General features: G+C 41.4%; 1 protein-coding gene across 1 annotated transcript in view; it reads left to right on the top strand.

Moving 5' to 3' along the window:
- LOC144781528 (solute carrier family 22 member 20-like) overlaps window positions 1-21,483 on the top strand; it is a 160,373-nt gene that overhangs the window by 22,362 nt on the left and 116,528 nt on the right. Inside the window, exon 2 of the mRNA XM_078660427.1 lies at window positions 15,916-16,564. Coding sequence (XP_078516553.1) covers window positions 16,163-16,564 — 402 coding nt within the window. The 5' untranslated portion in view covers window positions 15,916-16,162. The remainder of the gene's footprint in view (window positions 1-15,915; window positions 16,565-21,483) is intronic.

Below are 21,483 nucleotides of genomic sequence, written 5' to 3'. Positions count from 1 at the left end.
AGGTTTTTTATTGCTGAAATTCTTTTGCTCAAACGTTGTGAAAAATCTTCCTCTTCTAAGGGTACAATTTCTGAACGAATCTCTGAAATGTTTTTGATGTACATCTCGATACTCTGACTCTTATCAGGGATATAGGTGCAGCAGTGTTGGACATGTAAAATGGCACAAACTCCTCCCTCTTTTGCTAGCAGAATGTCAAGTGCAAGACGATTCTGCATTACCATGGACCTTATAGCAATAAGCTCAGTATCCACTAATTGGAAACCACTAGCTGTATCAGTTGACAATCTGTCAACTATCGTGGACAATTTTCTGATTTTGACTGCATTCACGGTTATACCCACTAAAGGTATGACTGCTTCAAAGATGTCTCCCAAAATTTCTGAGAAACTTTCTCTTTTAAATCTGCTCAGATGACTGTTTTTTTTGTTGAAAATCTTTTTATTAGCAGGATAATCAAGAACAATTACAAAATAATTCCGTTAGAAGTATCAGGCTCGTTATCTGCTGTTCACAATCGTCAGTAATAATACAACACTCATTTAATTTCCATTTTTGCCATATTTCAACTATTCTCGCATAAACCCCCCCCTCCCATCCGTTCCCTCCCCTGGCACTTACACGTATACACTACAGCCATCCATAGCACGCGGTCTAACTTAGCATGTCTATTTCGTAATCAGGAATCCGCCACAATCCTCCAAAGGACTATATACAGTATGAAACATGTGTGATCTTCGTACATTGCACCTGAAACTGTTCCTGCCCACTAGTGTGTGGGGCGTCGCTAATTATTGGGGAAGCTCCACTCATTCCGAGCACACCATCCCCCAACCTATCCACCAACACCCGATGAAGTAGATGCAGTGTCACTACCACTAGCTTCAAAGGCCCCCACCATAGCGTTCCAATCCAGGGACATTGGAGTCTTCCTGAGGCCCCCACGCTCTTCGCGCTGTAGTGTCATGCCCTCTGCTCTCCCCCAACGCACCACCTCTGCCCTCCACACCTCTGGGTCAGGCGGTCTAGTCGACTTCCATCTCATTAATATGGTTCACTTAGCAAGCAGTAGGGCCTGATGAGCAAAACGTGTGGCTACATTTCTTTTCTGTTCAGTAGGTCCCAATCCCAGCAAGCTATACTCTAAGGATGCTCAGATGACTGTTAATCTCAAATGAACCCTCTGCATTTCTGTCAACATGGACATTTTTTGGATAAACTAAACCAACAAAGCACGTCCCATACCAGTGGTCTGGGAGATTGTAATAAGCTCTGTCTCCACACACAAAATAAATTCCAGGAAAAATTGGATCCTTGCCACCTTTGAATCCCCAACCCCCCATGATTTGATAAGTGTCTTCACATTGACTGGCACCCACAAAGTAATTGTCAAACAACGTATTATCTCTTCTGATGCTAAATTTTCCACTAACAGGTTTATCTATGTGAATAGAAACATTTTCAAAAGATTTGCCATTTAGCTTTTCATCCTCTATTTGCCAAAATTTTGATTTGGTTTGCTTAAGCATTTCTTTTCTCTTATAAATTGCTCTTCTCTCTTCAACTAAATTCAAGAAATACTTTTCTTCGGTTCTCAACTTAAAAGTTACATTGTTTTTAAAAGCATACTCATAGGTAAGCTCATTAGTAACAATGAAAAATTCCCTCATCTGTTTAGCTTGTTTATGCTTATTTAAGCTTTTGTCAATTTTCAAATTTGCAAAGATTTCTTCATGGTTCGAATAGTAATATTCTAAACGACCAGTCTGATAAAATAAGCTAGCTATCACACTGCAGGTTATGCCATAAGTAAGAGGAAGCATATTATATGTCACTCCCTCTGAAACAGAAGCAGGCAATTTTACACATATATAACAGTCTTTGACTTCCATGACTTTAACATACTCAGCTAGAAGCCTTGAAAAAGTATTACTAGAAAAATCACCAACAGATCTATCTTGGTGGATCTCTGGTTTGTGATCAATAATTCTGTTAGTTTTACTTGTTGCACCATGATTATCTTGTTTAGCCATAGCTTTACTTGTCATATTAACTTTATACGTCTCCTTGTCAATCCCAAAAGGGAAAATGACAGCTAAAATTAACCAAAGCAAGATTATCAAAATCACACAAATAGAAGACATTTTACAGCATCTCCTTAAAATGGAACACCTAGAGTTGGTATTAGTATAAGTATAGGGCATTTTCACTCTGATAACAAAAGCCTTACAAAGAAAACAAAAATAAAAAAATTCAAAAATTTCAAAATTTCTAAATTATTCTAATTATTCTAATTTTTTTAACACCCCCCTATCTTTTATTTTTTTATTTTTTTATTTAAAAGGAAACCTTACTTTCTAACAGCTTTTCTTCGACCTTGCGTCTTACATCAATGTTTTTATCAAGCTAACACAATTTCTTCGACCTTGTGTCACCTAACACAATTTCTTCAGCCTTATGCCAAAAACCTCAAATTTTACAGAACATTTCAATCATTTTCACTATTGTCATCTATCTCTTCCTGACTACTACTGTTCACCTCTACCACAGGTGGGATGATTACATAAGTCCACTCAGGGGACTTGTATTTCTGGTTAGGTTTTACAACTCTTTTTGCCCTACTACTAATGACTTCTATTTTCTCTCCTGTTTCACTTTTCTTTTCAGGGTCACCCTTTTGACTTGACACCTCATTCACCTGTTCTTTTGATCTATTCACTAATTTGAATTTTAGGCCTTCATTTTCTTTTGGCCAATTATCACCTTTTCTCGGTAATTTCTTCTTTGGCTCAGTCACATTACATTCTGTTCTCCAAGCTCTTTTTCTGAAATTTCTTATTTCGATATCTTCATCATTCTCATCTGAGTCTGTATCTGAAATTTCAAATCTGATTTTAGGATCTTCTTTACTCGGTAGCTTCACTCTGTTAGGAACAACATCCTTATAGCTGGTACTTGGTAACTTGTCTTCTTCAGGAATTACTTCTAACTTCCCAGTTTCAGAACTTCTGTTCCTTCTTTCAGAGCTTCTATTCCTGCTTTCAGAGCTTCTATTCTGCTTTTCAATATTCTCCTGATTATGGAATGCTTCCTGATCAGACTCTTTTTCCGCTTCTTTTTCTAGAAGATCTTCATCATTATCAGAATCTACTACCACAATCTCTATGTCTTTTCCATTCAATGCCTCATTCGCAGTTGAATTTTCCAGATGTCGACATTCCTGTCGATCTTCAGGATCTGGATTTTTCTCAGGTTCTTCTTCAGAATCTGAATCTACTGTAGTGTCACCTTCGTCGGGATTTTCAGGTGGTGGTACACGAATTGTGTGACTTGCGTGAATCCACCTTTTCAAACCCTTGCACTTTACTACATTTGTTGTGACAAGAATCACCTGTCTTGCCTTTTGCCACCTGGGTACTAGACAGTTTCTTCTTCGGTGAACTTTTGTTCTTACCCAGTCTCCTGGTAACAGATCATGTGCTTGCTCTTTGTCTCTTGTTATCACTTCAGTTCCCACCTGATGGAACACAGAAGTCACAACGTCAGAAAGGTTCCTGCAGTATTCCAAAATGACGCTATCATTTATACTCATCAACTTTCCTACAGGTACAAATGCTTGTCTCATGACTCTGCCCATGACAATATCATGTAGACTTAAACCTGTCTTTTTATCAGGAGTACTTCTCAGAGACATCAAAACAAGTGGAGGTGCATCTGTCCACTTCATTCCTGTAGCTAGACACATTTTACCAATCCTGTTCTTAATTGTGCCATTTACTTACTCAACAACACCCAATGCTTCTGGTCTGTAGGCACAGTGCAACTTTTGTTTTATGTTCAATGCTTCACAAACCATTTGTAACAGTCTGTTTTCAAAATGTGTTCCACGATCACTTTCCACAGTCACCGGAAAACCGTACCTCGGTATGATTTCCCTTAAAAGCAATTTTGCAACAGTAACTGAATCATTGTGACTCGTTGGGAACGCTTCAACCCACCTTGAAAACAAACATATTATCACAAGAACATAACGTAGCTTGTTGTGGGGTGGCATGTCAATGAAATCCATTTGCAACCTGGTGAAAGGACCACCCTCCCGTGCTATGGTTCCCATGCTCACAACTGTCTTTCTGTTTGGGTTCATTTGTTGACAAACTAGCCATCTCTGGCAAAAAGATTCTGCAATTATCCTGAACTTTGGGTTAAACCAAGTCTGTCTGAATAGCCTAATCATGGAATCTCTTCCAATATGTCCTAGACCACGATACATTCTGGCCATATCAGCAATCATGCTATTTGTTAAAACTGGTCTGTCATCCTTGTAAACCCAAATCCCATCTTCTTCTCGCTGTCTGCAATCTGCTTTTAACCAAGAATCCTTTTCCTCATCACTTGCCTCATCTTGTAAATCCTTTACTCCTTGCCATGTCTCAACTACAGATGTTAGCATAAGTGAATTCAGAACATGTTCATTGTCTTTTTCCTGATTGATTGAAAAATTGTTTTCCGCGCAATATTTCGCGATTTCATCTGCATAGGCATTTCCTTTTGTGATATAATCTTCACCCTTTTTATGAGCTGCACATTTCATGACAGCAATTTTCTCTGGTAATTGAATGCCATCGATCAATCTCTTGATCAATTTTGCATTTCTGATTGGTGTTCCCGCAGAAGTTAAATAACCTCTTTGAGACCAAAGCTGACCATAGTCATGGACAACACTGTATCCATATTGACTGTCAGTCCCTATGGTGATTTTTAATTCTTTTGCTCTTTCACAAGCACGAATCAAAGCAATTAATTCTGCTACTTGAGCTGAACGAATTCCTTCGACACATGATGCTTCAACCACACTTGTAACTGTGCAGACTGAATATGCTGCTCTCAGAAAACCCTCCTCCGTTCTCAGACAAGAACCATCAACAAAGTAAACAAAATCTGACTCAGGCAAAGGAACATCTTTAATGTCCTGCCTAGGCTTGGTGCAATATTCTAAAACGTTCAAGCACTCGTGATCAACATCATTTTCATTTCTTATTTCAGTTACAGTACCATCAGGCAATAATGTGGAAGGATTTAAATTCACACACCTTGCTATTGAAACGTTATCTGATCCCAAAATAACTTTCTCGTATTTGGTAAGTCTGTTACTTGTCAAATGCTGTGTTTTACTTCTGGTAAGAAGAATTTCAACAGAATGGGGTACATAGACTTTGACAGGAAATCCCATTATAATTCCTTCACTTTGCTCAAGACTCACACTTGTTGCAGCTACTGCTTTGAAGCAGCCTGGTAATGCTTTTGCAACAGGGTCAAGAACTGTTGAAAAGTATGCTATTGGCTTCCTCAGTTTTCCATGTCTCTGAATAAGGACTGATAATGCACATCCTTCTCTTTCACTGCAGTATAGCTCAAAATCTTTTTCGTAATCTGGCATGCCTAAAGCTGGAGCTTCACACAAGCTTCTCTTTAGCTTTTCAAAAGCTTCCATCTCAATTTCTGTTAGAACAATTGGGTCTTTTATTTCAGCTTTTGTTAGTCTCTGCAGTGGTTTTGCAATTACTGAAAATCCACTAATCCATTGGCGACAATAGCCAACCATTCCTAGAAACATTCTGACCTGTCTCTGTGTTTTTGGAGGTTGCATTCCCTGAATCATTTTAATTCTCTCAATTGTCACCTTTCTGATTCCTTTTGCAATTCTGTGACCAAGATATTTTACTTCTTGTTTGCAAAACTGTAATTTTGCAGGAGACACTTTATGTCCCTCATCTGCTAGGTGATTCAGAAGAGTAATAGTATCTGTAACACAGTTATCTCGTGTTTTTGCTGCTACAAGGAGGTCATCTATGTACTGAACTAATGTCGATTTTCCAGGTAAATTCAAATGTTCCAAAGATTTCTTTAGCAACTGATTAAAGATAGATGGACTCTCTGTATACCCTTGAGGGATACAACACCATGCTAGGATGCGATCCTGGAACCTGAACGCAAATATTTGCTAGCTATCTGGATGCAATGGAACAGTAAAGAACGCATTGCAAAGGTCAATGACTGTATACCATTCTGCATCATGCGGAATCTGGTAAAGAATCACTGCTGGGTTTGGAACAACTGGGCAACATGGAACAACTAAGCATGGGCTGAAAATTCGTTCCGCTCGCGAAATCGCGGTAAAATCCGCGAATCAGCGGGGACGAATTTTCAGCCAAGCACTTACAGGGTTACAGCAGCAGGTGCAAAAGTTGAAGCTAATTTTTTGTAACCTTTTACAAAAGGGTTACAAAGAAATTAACTTCAACTTGGGCACCTGCTGCTGTAAGCCTGTAAGTGCTTCCTGGCGCCTCGTTGCCTACTTGCAACTATTCTCTGACCCTGCTCTGACCCTTGAAGCAGGGTCAGAGAATAGTTACAAGTAGGCAATGAGGCACCTGTCACGAAAATTAAACCTCAACAGGAATCACTGACAGATATAAAAACAAACATTTGCAATGCAATAGGTCTCGCATTAGGAAAGTTTGAGCTATTGGTCTTTATTTATGTGTTGGTTATGAAAATAGCTAAATTAATAGCTTTGTCATTTACAATGCCAATAGTTATAACTTTCGCAAATGTGACACCTAGAGCATTTGTAATGCAACATGCTTTGTATTTACGTGACTTAGCTGTATTGATATTACAAATTACAATGGCTTTTAAGTTTTCTAAATAATTAATACTTAAATGAAAGTGCTTTTAATTTATAATGGCAATAGCTTAAACTTTTGTAAATAACTTTTGTGAAGATTATGTTCAGTGTATTTTATTGTGACGAAAATCCAAGAACAGAAGTGAAATATTAACATCTTTTTGTGACATTTGTAATAAAGTTTGAAACATTGAGGAACATATTTGAACCAGTTGTTGTTGAATGGTTGCGCAGATTGATGCTGTGGTGGCGCTGAGTGGTGCTGTGTGGTGCTGTGGTGGTGCTGAGTGGTGCTGTGGTGATGCTGAGCGGTGCTGTGGTGGTGCTGAGTGATACTGGGATGGTGCTGAGTGATGCTGGGGTGGTGCTGAGTGGTGCTGTGGTGGTGCTGAGCGATGCTGTGGTGGTGCTGAGTGATGCTGTGGTGGTGCTGAGTGATGCTGCGGTAGTGCTGAGTGGTGCTGTGGTGGTGCTGAGTGATAATGTGGTGGTGCTGAGTGATGCTGTGGTGGTGCTGAGTGATGCTGGGGTGGCGCTGAGTGGTGCTGTGGTGGTGCTGATTGGTGCTGTGGTGGTGCTGAGTGATGCTGTGGTGGTGCTGAGTGATGCTGTGGTTGTGCTGAGTGGTGCTGTGGTGGTGCTGAGTGATAATGTGGTGGCGCTGAGTGATGCTGTGGTGGCGCTGAGTGATGCTGTGGTGGCACTGAGTGGTGCTGTGGTGGTGCTGAGTGATAATGTGGTGGTGCTGAGTGATGCTGGGGTAGCGCTGAGTGATGATGTGGTGATGCAGAGGGCAGAAAGGCACAAAAAGCAGTCTAACAAAGGGCAGAAAAACAAGGGAAAAACTAGTCTAACAGAGGGCAGAAGGGCACAAAAAACCAGTCTGACAGAGGACAGAAGGGCAGAAAAACAAGGGAAAAACGAGTCTAATAGAGGGCAGAAGGGCACAAAAAACGAGTCTAACAGGGCAGAAAGGCCAAAAAACTAGTCTAATAGAGGGCAGAAGGGCACAAAAAACGAGTCTAACAGAGGGCAGAAGGGCACAAAAACAAGGGAATAACAGAGGGCAAAAGGGCACAAAAAACGAGTCTAACATGGGGCAGAAGGGCAGAAAAACATGGGAAAAACGAGTCTAACAGAGGGCAGAAGGGCAGAAAAACAAGGGAAAAACGAGTCTAACAGAGGGCAGAAGGGCACAAAAAACGAGTCTAACAGGGGGCAGAATGAATCCCAGCCTGCGTGTTTGTCCATGAAGATGCCACCTTTTTGTGCAATACCTCTACTAAACTGGAGTACTTTCTACTGTCTAATCAGTAAGTGCTCCCTCGTTGGCTAAATGTATAGGGGCAGATTTACAATAACTGGCGCATCCCCAGGGATGCGCCAGTTATTGTGCGCCGCAGCTCCGCCACCCATGGTGCGCCGCATTTACAATGCGGCGCATCATGTGGCAAAAACGCAGAGCATTGCTGGAGCTGCGTCGCGCTTGCGACGCAGCTCCAGCAATGCTCTGGGGGCCCTATCTCCCCAATGCTGCATCAAGCCTTGCGCCTGCTTCAAGCAGGCGCAGGGTTTTGCCGCAGCATTGGCCTAAAAGTGAGTGAGTGAGTGAATTCTTGTAGATTTCACTCAGCCACTTTTAGGAGGCGTTCCTGCGCAGGAACGCCCTCCCCTGCGCTGGAATGCCTCCTGATGGCGCAGGGCTTTACAACGTGACGCATCTCTCAGATGCGTCAAGTTGTTAATACCCAGCACCATGACGCATCTTTGTGCTGCCGCTGCGTCACAAAAGGTCTCGGTAGAGGGTGGCAGTCGTGAACCAGAGGGTGGCAGTGGTGAACCAGAGAGTGACAGTGCTGTATCAGAGGGTGGCAGAGGTGAACCAGAGGTGCTGTGATGAACCAGAGGGTGGCAGTGGTGAACCAGAGGGTGGCAGTGGTGAACCAGATGGTGACAGTGCTGTACCAGAGGGTGGCAGGGGTGAACCAGAGGGTGTTGTGATGAACCAGAGGGTGGCAGTGGTGAACCAGAGGGTGGCAGGGGTGAACCAGAGGGTGGCAGTGGTTAACCTGAGGGTGGCAGTGGTGAACCAGAGGTGCTGTGATGAACCAGAGGGTGGCAGTCGTGCACCAGAGGGTGGCAGTGGTGAACCAGAGGGTGACAGTGCTGAACCAGAGGGTGGCAGGGGTGAACCAGAGAGTCGCAGTGGTGAACCAGAGGGTGGCAGTGGTGAACCAGAGGGTGGCAGGGGTGAACCAGATGGTGGCAGTGGTGAACCAGAGGGTGGCAGTGATGAACCAGAGGGTGGCAGTGGTGAACCAGAGGGTGCTGTGCCCATACTCGACCGCATGGGTAACTTCGCCATGCAAGTGGCCCGCGAACAGGCAAAAAGCCCCGCGAACACGCAAAAAACCCCGCAAACAGGCAAAATACTCCGCGAACGCCCAAAAAACAAAAATCCGCAAATTCGCACGAATTCGCAGATTTTGCGGATTGCAAATTCGATTTTGCACTCAAATTTCGCCCATACCTGGGAACAACTATCTGATTAACTTTTCTCAGGTCCTGAACTATCCTGCAAGTTCCGTTTGGCTTTTTGATCCCTATAATTGGTGAATTACAAGGACTGCTTTCAATTTCTTTTAGCACACCTTGTTTTATGAATTTGTCAATTACAGGAATTACATCTTCAATTGTTTCTGCTTTCATTTTATATTGAGGAATGTTTGGAAAATCTATTCCCTGTTTCACTGTAATTTTAACTGGGTCAACATTTTTCATCAAGCCCATTTCACTTCCCGTCAAGTCCCAAATTTCAGTTTTAACTGTCTTTTTTAATTCTTCAGGAAGATTATCCTTATCAAATGCAGGAAATAGTTTGCTTTCCTCTGCTTCAACCATTAACATTGTTAATCTGCAGAGCCCATCTTCTTCTAGTATTTGAATCTCAATACCCTGCGGTGAACAATATATTTTGCAGTTCATCTTACACAAGATGTCCCTTCCTAACAAGTTTACAGGACTGCTGTTACAAACTACAAATCTGTGCTTGTCTTTGAATTTACCAATTTCGATCTTAACAGGCTCTGTTAAATCTGTTTTAATTTGTTGATTAGCTACGCCAACTACTTGGATACTGTCACCAGAGAGAGGCAGGTTTTCTATTTCCACTGATCTAACAGTAGAACGGGTAGCACCAGTGTCCACAAGAAAAGTTATTTCTACATCGTTCACTTTACCATTTATATATGGACCTGACTGATCTACCTCAAGAGTGGCTCCAAGCACACACTCTTCCCCCTCTCTCAGGCACCGTCATAAGTAATCCTCAGAATCACTTCCTCCATTTTCTGTCATCAAAAATTGTTGAGAAACATTTGGCACATTCACTCTTTGCGGTCTGATTACCTGATCACCTCCGCAGAATCCCGTTTCCGAATTGTACCTCTGCACATTCACACAATTTGGAAGTGGCGGTTGTGGAATTTGACTCTGCTGATTCACTACCTGTCGCTGTAGCTGTTGTTGCAGATTCAACTCATTTAACAGTCGCTGTAGCTGTTGCTGCAGATTTACATCATTCTGCATCTGTGGATTCAATGATGCATTTTTAAAATTTCTGGGCGGATTTTTACATTCACGCTTCCAGTGTCCAATTTCGCCGCTATTAAAACAAGGGAGCTTTTGTTTCAACTCTTCAATATTAACATTGAATTTTGGCTTATTACCTTTAAATTTTCCTTGATTCTGAGTCTGATTAATATTGATATTTTTTTTTTCTAAATTTGCAATTTGCTGTTCAGCTACCTTCACCTGTGCCCACATTGCCTTTTCTTTTAGCTTCTTCTGCTTTGCATCTATCTCATCACTGCAGTATTTAGCCTTTCTCAAAATGTCATCAACTGAGCGTGATTGCCAGCCGACAATCCCGTTTCTAATCATATCTCCAATTTCAGGTCTTAAACCATAAACAAACCTGTATATGAAGTGGCTCATGTCCTTTTCACTTAGTTTTTCATAGCCACTGTATTGTTTAAACACCAACAGTAATCTTTCATAGAATGAATGTACTGACTCTTTTGGCTCTTGATTTGTTCTGTCTATTTTGACCCAATCAACTTCTTTTGGAGGAATCTTGTTTTTCAACCAGTAAATTACCTTATCATACAGACCCATGACTTCTGATGATGGAGCACCTGTTACTGTATCTCAAGCAGGTTCTACCTTTGGTCAACTTACAGAGATTTTACATTCTGTCCAAAGATCTGATGGGACAACTATGTCAAAGAATCCGTCAAGATCAATCCACAGAACTTTTGAAACTTTTATGAATCTATCCACCTGTCGATACCATTCCACAGGCTTTTCTCTGAGCCGAGGAAAATTATTTGTGAACAATAAGATGTCCTGTCTTGACCAGGGAACATGCACATATCCACCTCCTGCTATTTCCCTCATTGGATACTGATTTGACACCATGCCCCTTTCTCTCCTTTCTTCCTCTCTTTTCTTTGTCCATTTCACTCTCCATTTGCTTAAATCTCCCAATCTTTTTATATTCACAATCAAATCTTTTATATGCAATATTCTTCCCATTTAATTGAAGTTCTCAATGTCTCTTTCAGTAAAATCTAATCTGTAGTGTTTTCCCAAATTCTTCTGTCTGCTCAAATCAACCTCTAATTCAGCAGCTAATTCTTCCAACTGCTCATATTTATTCTTCGTTTTCCATTGTACACTTTTGCAAATAAATAATAATTCATCATCTTGATAATGCTTTAAATTATCAGGTCCAATTGTGCAATGATTAATTCCTCCAAATCTGCTTTTAATCTAGCAACATCAAGTTTTGGGGATGTTACATTTGATTTTCCAACACTTTTTTCTGGGGTTTCAGTATCAGATTCTGCACCAATTGGTGTTCTGCATGATGAACCTTGATTAAAGTTAAATCAGGCATCATTGTTTTCTCTCGATGTATTTCTGTTAAATCTGAGTAAAATTGTTCAGCCACTTTTTGAATTTCTGCATTTAATGGAATAGGTAAACCTGGATGTCTAATTTCTCCCTGATCGAATACAGGTTGAACAGGACCAATTGTTACCGGAACTGTCACTGCTTCCATGCCTTTAGTTAATTGTCGTATTAATTCTTCTTTTGATCGTAAATATTCTGAATTATTTGGAGTTTTCTCATCTCTTCCAGTTCCCATTAGACTTCTGGAATTCTCATTTCTCGAAAGTGGAGTTTCAGGAAAATTTCTACTTTCACCATTTGTACTAGAATTAGTTCTCGTTTCTACTCTTTCAGGACTTTGCGTATTATTCGGGTAAAATCTGGGTGATTCTTCATTAAGTGGTGGTGCACTTGGAGTGGTTCCTGTAGAAACCATCGGGGTAGACCATGTACAAGCTGGTTTAAAAGGAGTCTGTTTCCGATTTGTAGTATAAATTTCTTCTAAAACTGGATCTTCTAATTCACTTTCTTCAATATTATTTTTTTTTTGGGTATTCTTTTGACCTGGTATTTCAGTAACCATCACTCTTACTGGGTAGAGACCATCACAGATATCTGCTTATCTCCATCAACGCATTCTATCTTCATGAGTTTCTCTATTAATGTCTAATTTTGGACCTCTTGTTACACCTCTGGTTTCTCGTGCAAGTTCAAACATTTCATCCTCCCATTCAACTAAAGCTTCGAATTGTGTAGGTCTAGGCTTAGGCACAAGAGCCATCATTTTTTCTCTCAAATTTTTCAAAACTCTCATTTTAAATGACCCATCTTCCGGCCATGCTAAAACACCATCATTTTTGGTATAATCCATCCAATTATCAAACCAAAGGCAAGTATGATAACCACATTCACCTTCCATATAGGCTGCAGGTGTTTTATACTTATGAAGTAATTTTCCATCTCGCGATTCGATTTTCTTATCAGGTGTAAATATATTTTTCAAATTCTGAAGCCATGTAAGCTTCTTCTCCTCTTTTTTGTAAAAATAGCTCATGTTTTTAATCCAATCCGCTTAATTCTAAATGATCGTAAACGTTTCCTGGTTGTTCTGCAAAACCAGCCAATCCGTGCGCGAAACTCACCAACAAGCCAATCAGGTTAAGCTACCTCACCACCTTGCTCAACCAATAGAATTGCCGTTTTCAGGATGAGCCAATCAGCTAACAGCTCGTCTGAGTCACGTGAGCCAATCAGCTCGCTAGCTGTGACATATGTTAGCCAATCCCAGCGCGGACCCTGAGACGTACACTGCCGCTGCAGCTTCTCGTCTCTCACTCTTAGAGCTCACACCTCCTTTACAAAATATTTTCACAGCACCATTTTAAGAAAACTTTTTCAATGAATTTCAATTAATAACGACAGAAAAACAAACCATTTGTCTGTTTCGCTAAAATAAAGTGGTTGCTTATACAATCACTCAAGTATTCTTTTACGTGAAATAGACGACGCTATTCTCACAGAATATTCAATTGTTGATAAAGTATAGCTACTTTACCCTTCTAACAGGTAATAACGAACTTGTTTCCCTCTGAATGCACATTAAGTAACAATCCAAAGTTTGACTCGAACGGAATTACAAAATCATTTACGCACTTTCAAACGGAAAGTTTCCCTAATCATACATACATGAAATCTTGGCAGGACTTAAACCAACCATATAAATTCACATTCACCAGTAAGAATAGACGACGCTTCCTTACCCTTCACACAAGTTTGGATAAATTCTATTACTCTTTTCGCAGTGAGTTTTAAAACAGGCTCCAAGTCCCTATACTCAAAAGCTACGATTTCATAGACAATCCTCACTATACATTCTACCTAACACACCTGAAATCCCTATAGTCGTGCTGTACGTCCTCAACACTAGTGATATATGACAATACCACTATTTTGAAACAGAACAAATGCACTGTGCAACTTTACTTGTCACACTACTCATATGCCGGCACAACTAGTAATTTTCACACTGCTGGAAAAAACCTTTCGACAACATTTAACAACTTGACAAATTTAACATGTTTTAGTCATAGATCCTATGTAACTACCATGTAACATGACAGTTACCATAGTAACCGAACTCTGCTACCAGAGAATTGATCCAGCGCCCCTATAGAAATTCTGTCTCAGCAACGCTACCCAACACCAGATACTTACCATTAATCATAAATCACTCACAAGGCCCATTAACCAATGAGACAGATTTTGGGCAACTGAATCATGCGACCTAATTAATCAGAACCTATTCACAAACTATTTACACATTTATATTCATGACCATGGTTTTGCGCATAAAACATTTAATTAAGTCCCTAAGGTAAATGGATCAACTAATGGCAACAAGACCATGAATAATCAAGACCAGCTTGTTATTTCAGAATCTTATTTTATTAACTTTATTCAAATAAGTAAATAAGTGCATTTTAATAATTTCTTTATTAGCAATTTTAGAAGCTTTTATTGAGGAATAGCACATTAGACTGAAGATTCAAAGTAAAATCAATTAGCATGATTTAAGTAAAATAAACAGTTTTCATCACCTAATTTCTATATTCCCTGCCTAAAACTCACTTAACCTAAAGAAATAATCAATAACCCTATTGATCCTTACGTGCTCCAAAAAGTCCTTCAGCACGACACGCCTTACAGGATTCGGAAAGCGAGAAGCGCCCTCCCTCCAAAGGGGTCAGTTTTTATACCTTTTCTGACTAGCTAAAGTATCTTTATCACACATTCTTTCTGAAAATCCGAACTTCTAATTGGCTGCGCCATGTCAGTCCACCATTAGGTCATATTCTCCTGACCAAGTCCAGGGCCTCATCATAGCCCTTATTGTTCTTAGTTTCTCCATCCTTTTTGCTTCCTCAAGAAAGATACATTCTCCGAGCACAAAACTTTTCACTTCTTAATCTTGGCAGGCCATACTGCTTCCTGTCCTTGGAAATGTCACCAAGAACACATTCGACTCGACCACATTTGCTTCTGCATTAAACGTTGTCAGTTCAGCAAAATGCTCTTTCGTCTGCGCATGAGTGAAGGCTTCACTCTGGTCAAGTTTCCTATTCTGCAGCACTGCCATCCATTTTCTTAGGCCCATTCGCAAAACTAATGTATATACAAACACAAGACATCAATTAATGAAAGAATTAGAATTTGTTCTGTTACCCACCCTCCTTTGCTAATTATTAACCCATTAATAAATGTTATCTAGTAAAAGCATTTTAGTAACAAACAGGATTCTTTCTCAAACTTGTGCCACATAAAGACAAAAAGACATAACATAAGCACACCCAAATAAGCACATGCCATTAATAAAACAGATGCATTAATACTGACAAAGACAATAGACAAGGTTAGTTCATTATTTTTCACGTACTTACAGTTGCAACATAGAGCACATATATTAGTCCCTTGTGTCGTGTGTGTATTTTAATCTAGGTTGATTAGTATAATTCACTTCATGCTAATTAATACGATTATTTTATTAAGGAAGTTTAACTTTGCGAGTCAAAACAAATATATTTCTGAATCTCGCTCCATCAACAGTCCCACCTAAGAGAGTGAGTCCAGGCATAGGCGAGATGGTGACCCTGATGTCTTCCCCCTACCTTTCCATTCTTCTCAATAAGCTGGTGGTGTGGGTACTTCATGAGGTCACTCACTACGTCAGGACTATATCTTGCAGTATGCAATTCCACACTTGTTGTTCTAGTTTGTTTACGCATAGCTTTCCTTCAGACTCCTTATTTGACTTTGCTAATATGGTATCTGAACATTACTTCTCGTGGTAGGTGCTGGTTTTTATCAAGGTGCATGTTTTTATACGGATTCCGAATTTCCTTAACTTGTTACATAGGATAAAACGAATGTTTTGTCTTTTTCTAGATTTATATACATTAGGAAATATTATGCGTAATTTGTACATAAGTGTTTTGCACATTGGGTTGCGTTGACAAATGTAAATAAGAAGACACACTCTGCATATCTCAGATTTAGATATTGTCTTAGATCTATAAATTTGACATGTAACATAGGAATTATTTTTTTTAAAATGGTACATTTTTATGTACTTTTATTCAATCAAAAGAAATCTGAAAAATAAATGTGTGCTCATTGACAAGGCTAACCCTTTCTTTAAGCAAAATGAGAGGATTTGAAGCATTGCTGACATTGTTGAGAATTTATGGGGTGTTTTTCTTTTTGTGTTTATTTAGATCACGGTCAAACTCAAGGTCCATCTCCTCAGACGATTGTGAAACTTGGTCTCTCCACTAGTTATCGAGGCCGGGTAATCTGTACTTCTGCTGAGCAAGAATCTGAACTTGAGCACCGACTGGTTAGAGGCAAGAGTCCGACGTAAACTGACCATCGTGGGCATTTAGTTTGTCTACACAAAGCGGCCATATTTGGCATTTAGTTTGACTCCACAAAGTGGCCATCTTTGGCCTTCTAAAGTCCATCATGACCTTCAATGACCTGCTAGAGTCCGTTGGGGGTGTGGGGCCTTTCCAGATCCTGCACACCTTTTTTCTGCTCCTCCCAGTCTGCTTGGCAGCCTGCCACAACTTCCTCCAGAACTTCTCTGCAGTCATTCCAAGCCACCATTGCAAGATTCCAACCAACACCAGCTGGGCAGACAGGACTAACTTAACTTACGACCTAAGTAAGTCGGCTGTCCTGGTGCCATTCATTCCGGTGGATGGGAACCGCAATCCAGACAACTGTCGGCACTTTGCTTCGGCCCAGTGGCGCCTCCTGGAGTCCAACTTCACTGTGGACAATATGACGCATTGGAGCACAGTGCCCTGCACAGAGGGATGGACGTATGACCAGACTGTTTTCTCCTCTACCATCGTCACAGAGGTAAGAAAAACAAACAGCCTGGGGCCTACGATATATGAAACTAGCTCTTGGAACTATAGCCCATGATTGGGGTGGGCTATTGGGCAGTCAGGCAGTCTGATGGGTTGGTCTGACAGATCAGTGTGTGGGCAGTTTTTTTTATTTTAGCAGCTATGAGTCGGGTTTATGGCTGGGGGGCAGTTTTCACTGTTGATTTCCCTAGTTCTACCACTTTTTTAGCTATCTGATTCGCTGATGGGGGCCACTTTAATTTTGGTTCTTGGGCCCATTCACTGTCCTAGTCCGACCCTGTTGAAGCCTTCATTTGTGTGGTTTGTTGACAACAGACTGAAGATACCCTGAATATTTTACTTCATGAGAATGTGTTCCATAAATCCACCCTGAACATATCATTTTGAGGATGGAAGGGGCAGCTGCAGTACCGCTGAGTCACTGCTGACTCGGCAGTCTGAGGCCTATTGAACACACGGGATAACGAGGAAGTCTTGTAACAAGCATTGTCAGCTGTCCCCAGAATGTCCGGATTTGTGTACTACCCCGAGCTAAGTGAAATGCATGTAACCTCTTCTGTAAAAGGCAGTGGCGGTTAGTGACCAACATAAATGGTAGGTCAACATAAATAAAATGAAATAAACAACAGATAAACATTTACATTTAAAGAAAAAAAAAGTTTCACCAACCTTTTAGGCTGCAGCACATCCTTGGTGTTCTCCAGCTGGCTCCTGACTCCTCCAGCATAGGTCTGGCAGCTCCTTATCCAATCCAGACACAGCTCTCATGGGATGTATGATGGCACATTGCAAACTGTAACACCGCATGCCTTCACATCGCATTTTTTAGATCGCATGTCCCTTCACCTCGCAAGTAATTGCAACGCACCCAATCACGTCGCATCCCAATTGCAAAGCATGTAAAACACATTCACACCGCATTCAAACACCCCGCATGGTTCTAAATCGCATTTTTTTACCGCAGTGCGCATTCCCCCTGATCCTAAGGCCTAAACTACACACTACGACCCCCTAAAGCCTAAAAGTGCATCATTAACGACCCTTAACCCTAAGCCCTAACTCTAAACCTTAAAACACTACCGCATACGCCCCTTAACCCTAAGCCCTAATCCTAATGCCTAAAACAGTACCAGATCCTACCCTTAACCCTAAGCCCTAAAAGCCCTAGGCCGAATGTCTAAAACACACCCATATCCGACCCTAAGGCCTAAAAGCCCTAACCCAAATGTCTAAAACAGTACCATATCCGACCCTTAACCCTAAACCCTAAAAGCCCTAACCCTAAAAGCTAAAACACAACCATATCCGACCCTAAGCCCTAATAGCCCAGCCCCCTAAAACACAACCATATACTACTATTAACCCTAATCCCTAAAGCCTAAACCCCCCCCACTCCAATACAGTCCCCATCAACTACCTAAAAGCCTAAAACACCTGGGGTACATCCGTCGTCCTTACCTGTCTCTTGTGGTTCCAACGTTGTCTCCCGTGTCCGTTGTAAGCGCCCGCGATCTAATGGCGCCTCCGATGTAATGGGGGGCGTAGTGAATGCATGCGTTGTAACGTCGCGTGTGCTGTGACGGCACGCGACGTGAAGGCATGCGTTGTGATGCATGCGCTGCGATGGTTGTTCCCCCTCTCATGCTGCATGAGAGAAGTGTCTGGATTGGCTGGAGCAGGCTGCCTCTGCGCTCCAAAGAGCACTGAAGGCCTGTGCCTGCTCTCCAACCCGGCTGTCTATGAGAGGTTAAATTACGCATGCCTGTTTGCCTGTAATAATGTAGCCGGACAAACCGACATGCACAATTTACACAGAATTGCTGCCGATCAGAAGCAATGACGCACAGGGCCGCCCTGCCCTCTCCGTTCAGCAAAAAGCCAGAAAACTACCATTTTATTTTTCCAGCTTTCTGCTGGTGTGTGGGGAGGGGCGGAGCTCCTCCACTCCCATGGAGAAACCGCCTGGTAAAAGGTAGTCTTTGAGGGTAGTGACAAAGCCAACACATGAATAGTACACAATATTGTGATCATCCAGTCTGTTCTATTACTTTCAGGATGAAATACAAAGTTTATTCTTTAGTTTAAATAGCTTTGTACATGTGTAATTGATCTACAGTTAAAAACAGTACAACTGAAGCTGGGGACGATCTGAATTCTCTTTCTGTGGTAGCCATCTTTATGTATGGAGAGCATTTTACTGAGCAAAAGGAATTCACGTCGATCCACATCTCAACAAAGCATAGGCGCTTAAATGTTTTGTTTGAATGTAATGCCCGAATAATGTTAACTAACTTTTGTCTGACAGAAGTATTGTGCCCTGAATATAGTTTACAAAAATATCGTCCAATTGGATGTATATTTTCTATAATTTATTTAATGTTTAATAGGTTTTAAGCAGTGTAGCATTAAATACAAATGAGCATTGACGTAGCCCCCCAGACAGCATGTGACTTTATATACTAATATTGACAAATACACTGTGGATCCACAATTTTTTCGCCCCCGCTGACCGCCCAACTTCTGTAGAGATGACGTTTCTACCCAGCCCGACAGACCACCACGTTATGTTGGGAGAGTATATTAGGTCCACTGCAGCCACATGGTCCACGCATGTGGGTTGGGCCAGTGCCGGCCACTGTTAACATGTATACTGGAGCAGCATAAGTTCAATGTAACCCTAACAGCTTACTCCATGGACCCTCCTCCACCTGCAGTATCAAATATGATCTGAGTGGCCCCATATGCTTTTAGGCCAGGGACAGATCGGAGCCAGACCCCAAAATGTTTCCAGTTGCTCCCAACAGTAGGCCGCGCCTCTAGTACTAGCCAGTCTTTGACACTAGGGAAGGGCCGCACCTCTAGCACATCACCACTCTTCGTTCAGCCAACAATGAGCTTCCGTACTCCAGCAGGTACATCCTTCACATAGCCAAGGAGAAGCACCAATGGTGTCTGGGGAATCTGTAAGTCAGTCCCCTCAGCCACTTCCCTGATTATGTTGTTTTAAATGCTAGGACGTTGCCAAGCCAAATGAATAAAGTCAGCATCGCCACGCCCACGCCGTATGCAGGCAGAGTTGTCTCCATCTGGAGTGCACATTTTCTAATAATAACTGCAATGGGAAGATATTTTGTAAGCAATGTTTGGGATACAATATTTCTTTCAGGCAATATTCTAGTACCATCTTGTTTGGTTTGCTTTCAGTGAGTTTCAGTGTAGTTTACACTGACTTAAGTAATAATATTGACTTCAGTTATTTAAAACCACTGTGTATAAAATCAATTAAATGGGACTCTCATCATTATTACTGGTTCATGTCTTGAAAAGACTAGAGTAGCATGGTCCATAGCATAGTCGAAGCTTAGCCCAAGGTACACAAGAATGTAGTAAGTAAAGTGCCATTCATACGCAAGACCTGTGAACAAAGGTAAAGTGCCATTAATGCGCAAGACCTGTGAACAAAGGTAAAGTGCCATTAATGCGCAAGACCTGTGAACAAAGGTAAAGTGCCATTAATGCGCAAGACCTGTGAACAAAGTACCAAATAACAGTTTTCTTAATTTTTGGGAGGATGATATACAATATAATTACCCTTGAAATCAGATCATACAGCGATGTACACTTGGTGCGAAACTGGCATATAATGGACAAGAAGCAATTGCTCTAGTGATCATTCTTTGGACCTTTCTGCACTGTTCATAAATGTTAGGGATCTAATTGCAGTATAAAAGGGAGCAAAAGCCTTCGACTAAGGGTCAAAATGACTGTTCCTTTTCTTTTCAGAGCACTAATATGGGAGAAAGGTTGACTTGAATGAACGTCACACATTCACAGCCGAATGGACGACCCCGTACCCACTTTTCTTAACATGTCCAGCCTGCAATGTTTCAAATGGAACTGTTGCTCATGTCTTGTTTGCTTGTTCTGTCTATACTTGACCGAGACGGTCCTGGATTAAATCAGTTGGCTCTCAAAAGGGCACCCACAGACATGCTGAAGTTCTAAGGGGCTTATTTACAAGCCCATTGCTCTGCCAGTGCATCACTTTTATTGACGCGCCGGCGGCGCAATGGGCTTGCCCATATTTACAAGGCAGCGTAAAGTCACCCTGGGTGACCTTTCATGGCCTTCCAAATATGGGCGACTTTCAGGCATTACTCTGCATGAAAGGGGCGTCAATGGGTGTTGCTGTGAGTGTTCCCACACAACATTCATGGTATCCCCAGATTTCAAACATTTTGTAAAACTGGGAATGCGTCAGAATCCTATGCCTCCCCAGGGGAGATGTAGGAATGGTGCAACAAGGAGAAATAGTTTTATTTATCCTTGTTTTTACCTTTTTCTATGTGTGCTGCATTCTGCCTGCCTGGCTTTGGCCTAAGATCAATATGTCAACCTAGCACTTATAAATCTTGAGCTTGCTTCACCCAACTAAAGAATGCTGTTGGCAGACAAGCGACTTAGACGCCCAGCCCGCTCATTCCTGGCTCAAGATAAGATTAGTACATTATTTGGCACCTTAACCCGTTGCGCGGTGGGCGTGTGCGTCGGAAGGCCCCCGGCCGTCCGATTTGCGCACGCATAGAATTTGCCCGCATTCCAGCCGCGCCCAAAGCATTAAACGTGCTGCTTTGCACTATCCTTCAAGGCCCACTTCTATTTTGATCCATCCAACTAAAGAAAGTTGTTGACCGACAGATACCCCGATCTTTTGTCCCCTGAGGATTTGCAAGAAAATGCACAGAGCTCTTTATACCAATGTATAATACACATCAGGTTTTCGGATGGGTGCTTCATTTAACGTCGTTACTCTGTGATAATCACTGCTTTTAGATTGTAAACTTTCTTTCATTCTTCTGCAATTTTTATCCTCAAATGTATGCATGGCGTTGTCTGTGACTATACCTG

This window comes from Lissotriton helveticus, chromosome 9 (assembly GCF_964261635.1).
Source record: "Lissotriton helveticus chromosome 9, aLisHel1.1, whole genome shotgun sequence".
NCBI classification, from domain to species: Eukaryota; Metazoa; Chordata; class Amphibia; order Caudata; family Salamandridae; genus Lissotriton; species Lissotriton helveticus.
The sequence above is the reverse complement of the archived record's forward strand: the minus strand, read 5'-3'. Positions and strand labels throughout refer to the sequence as shown.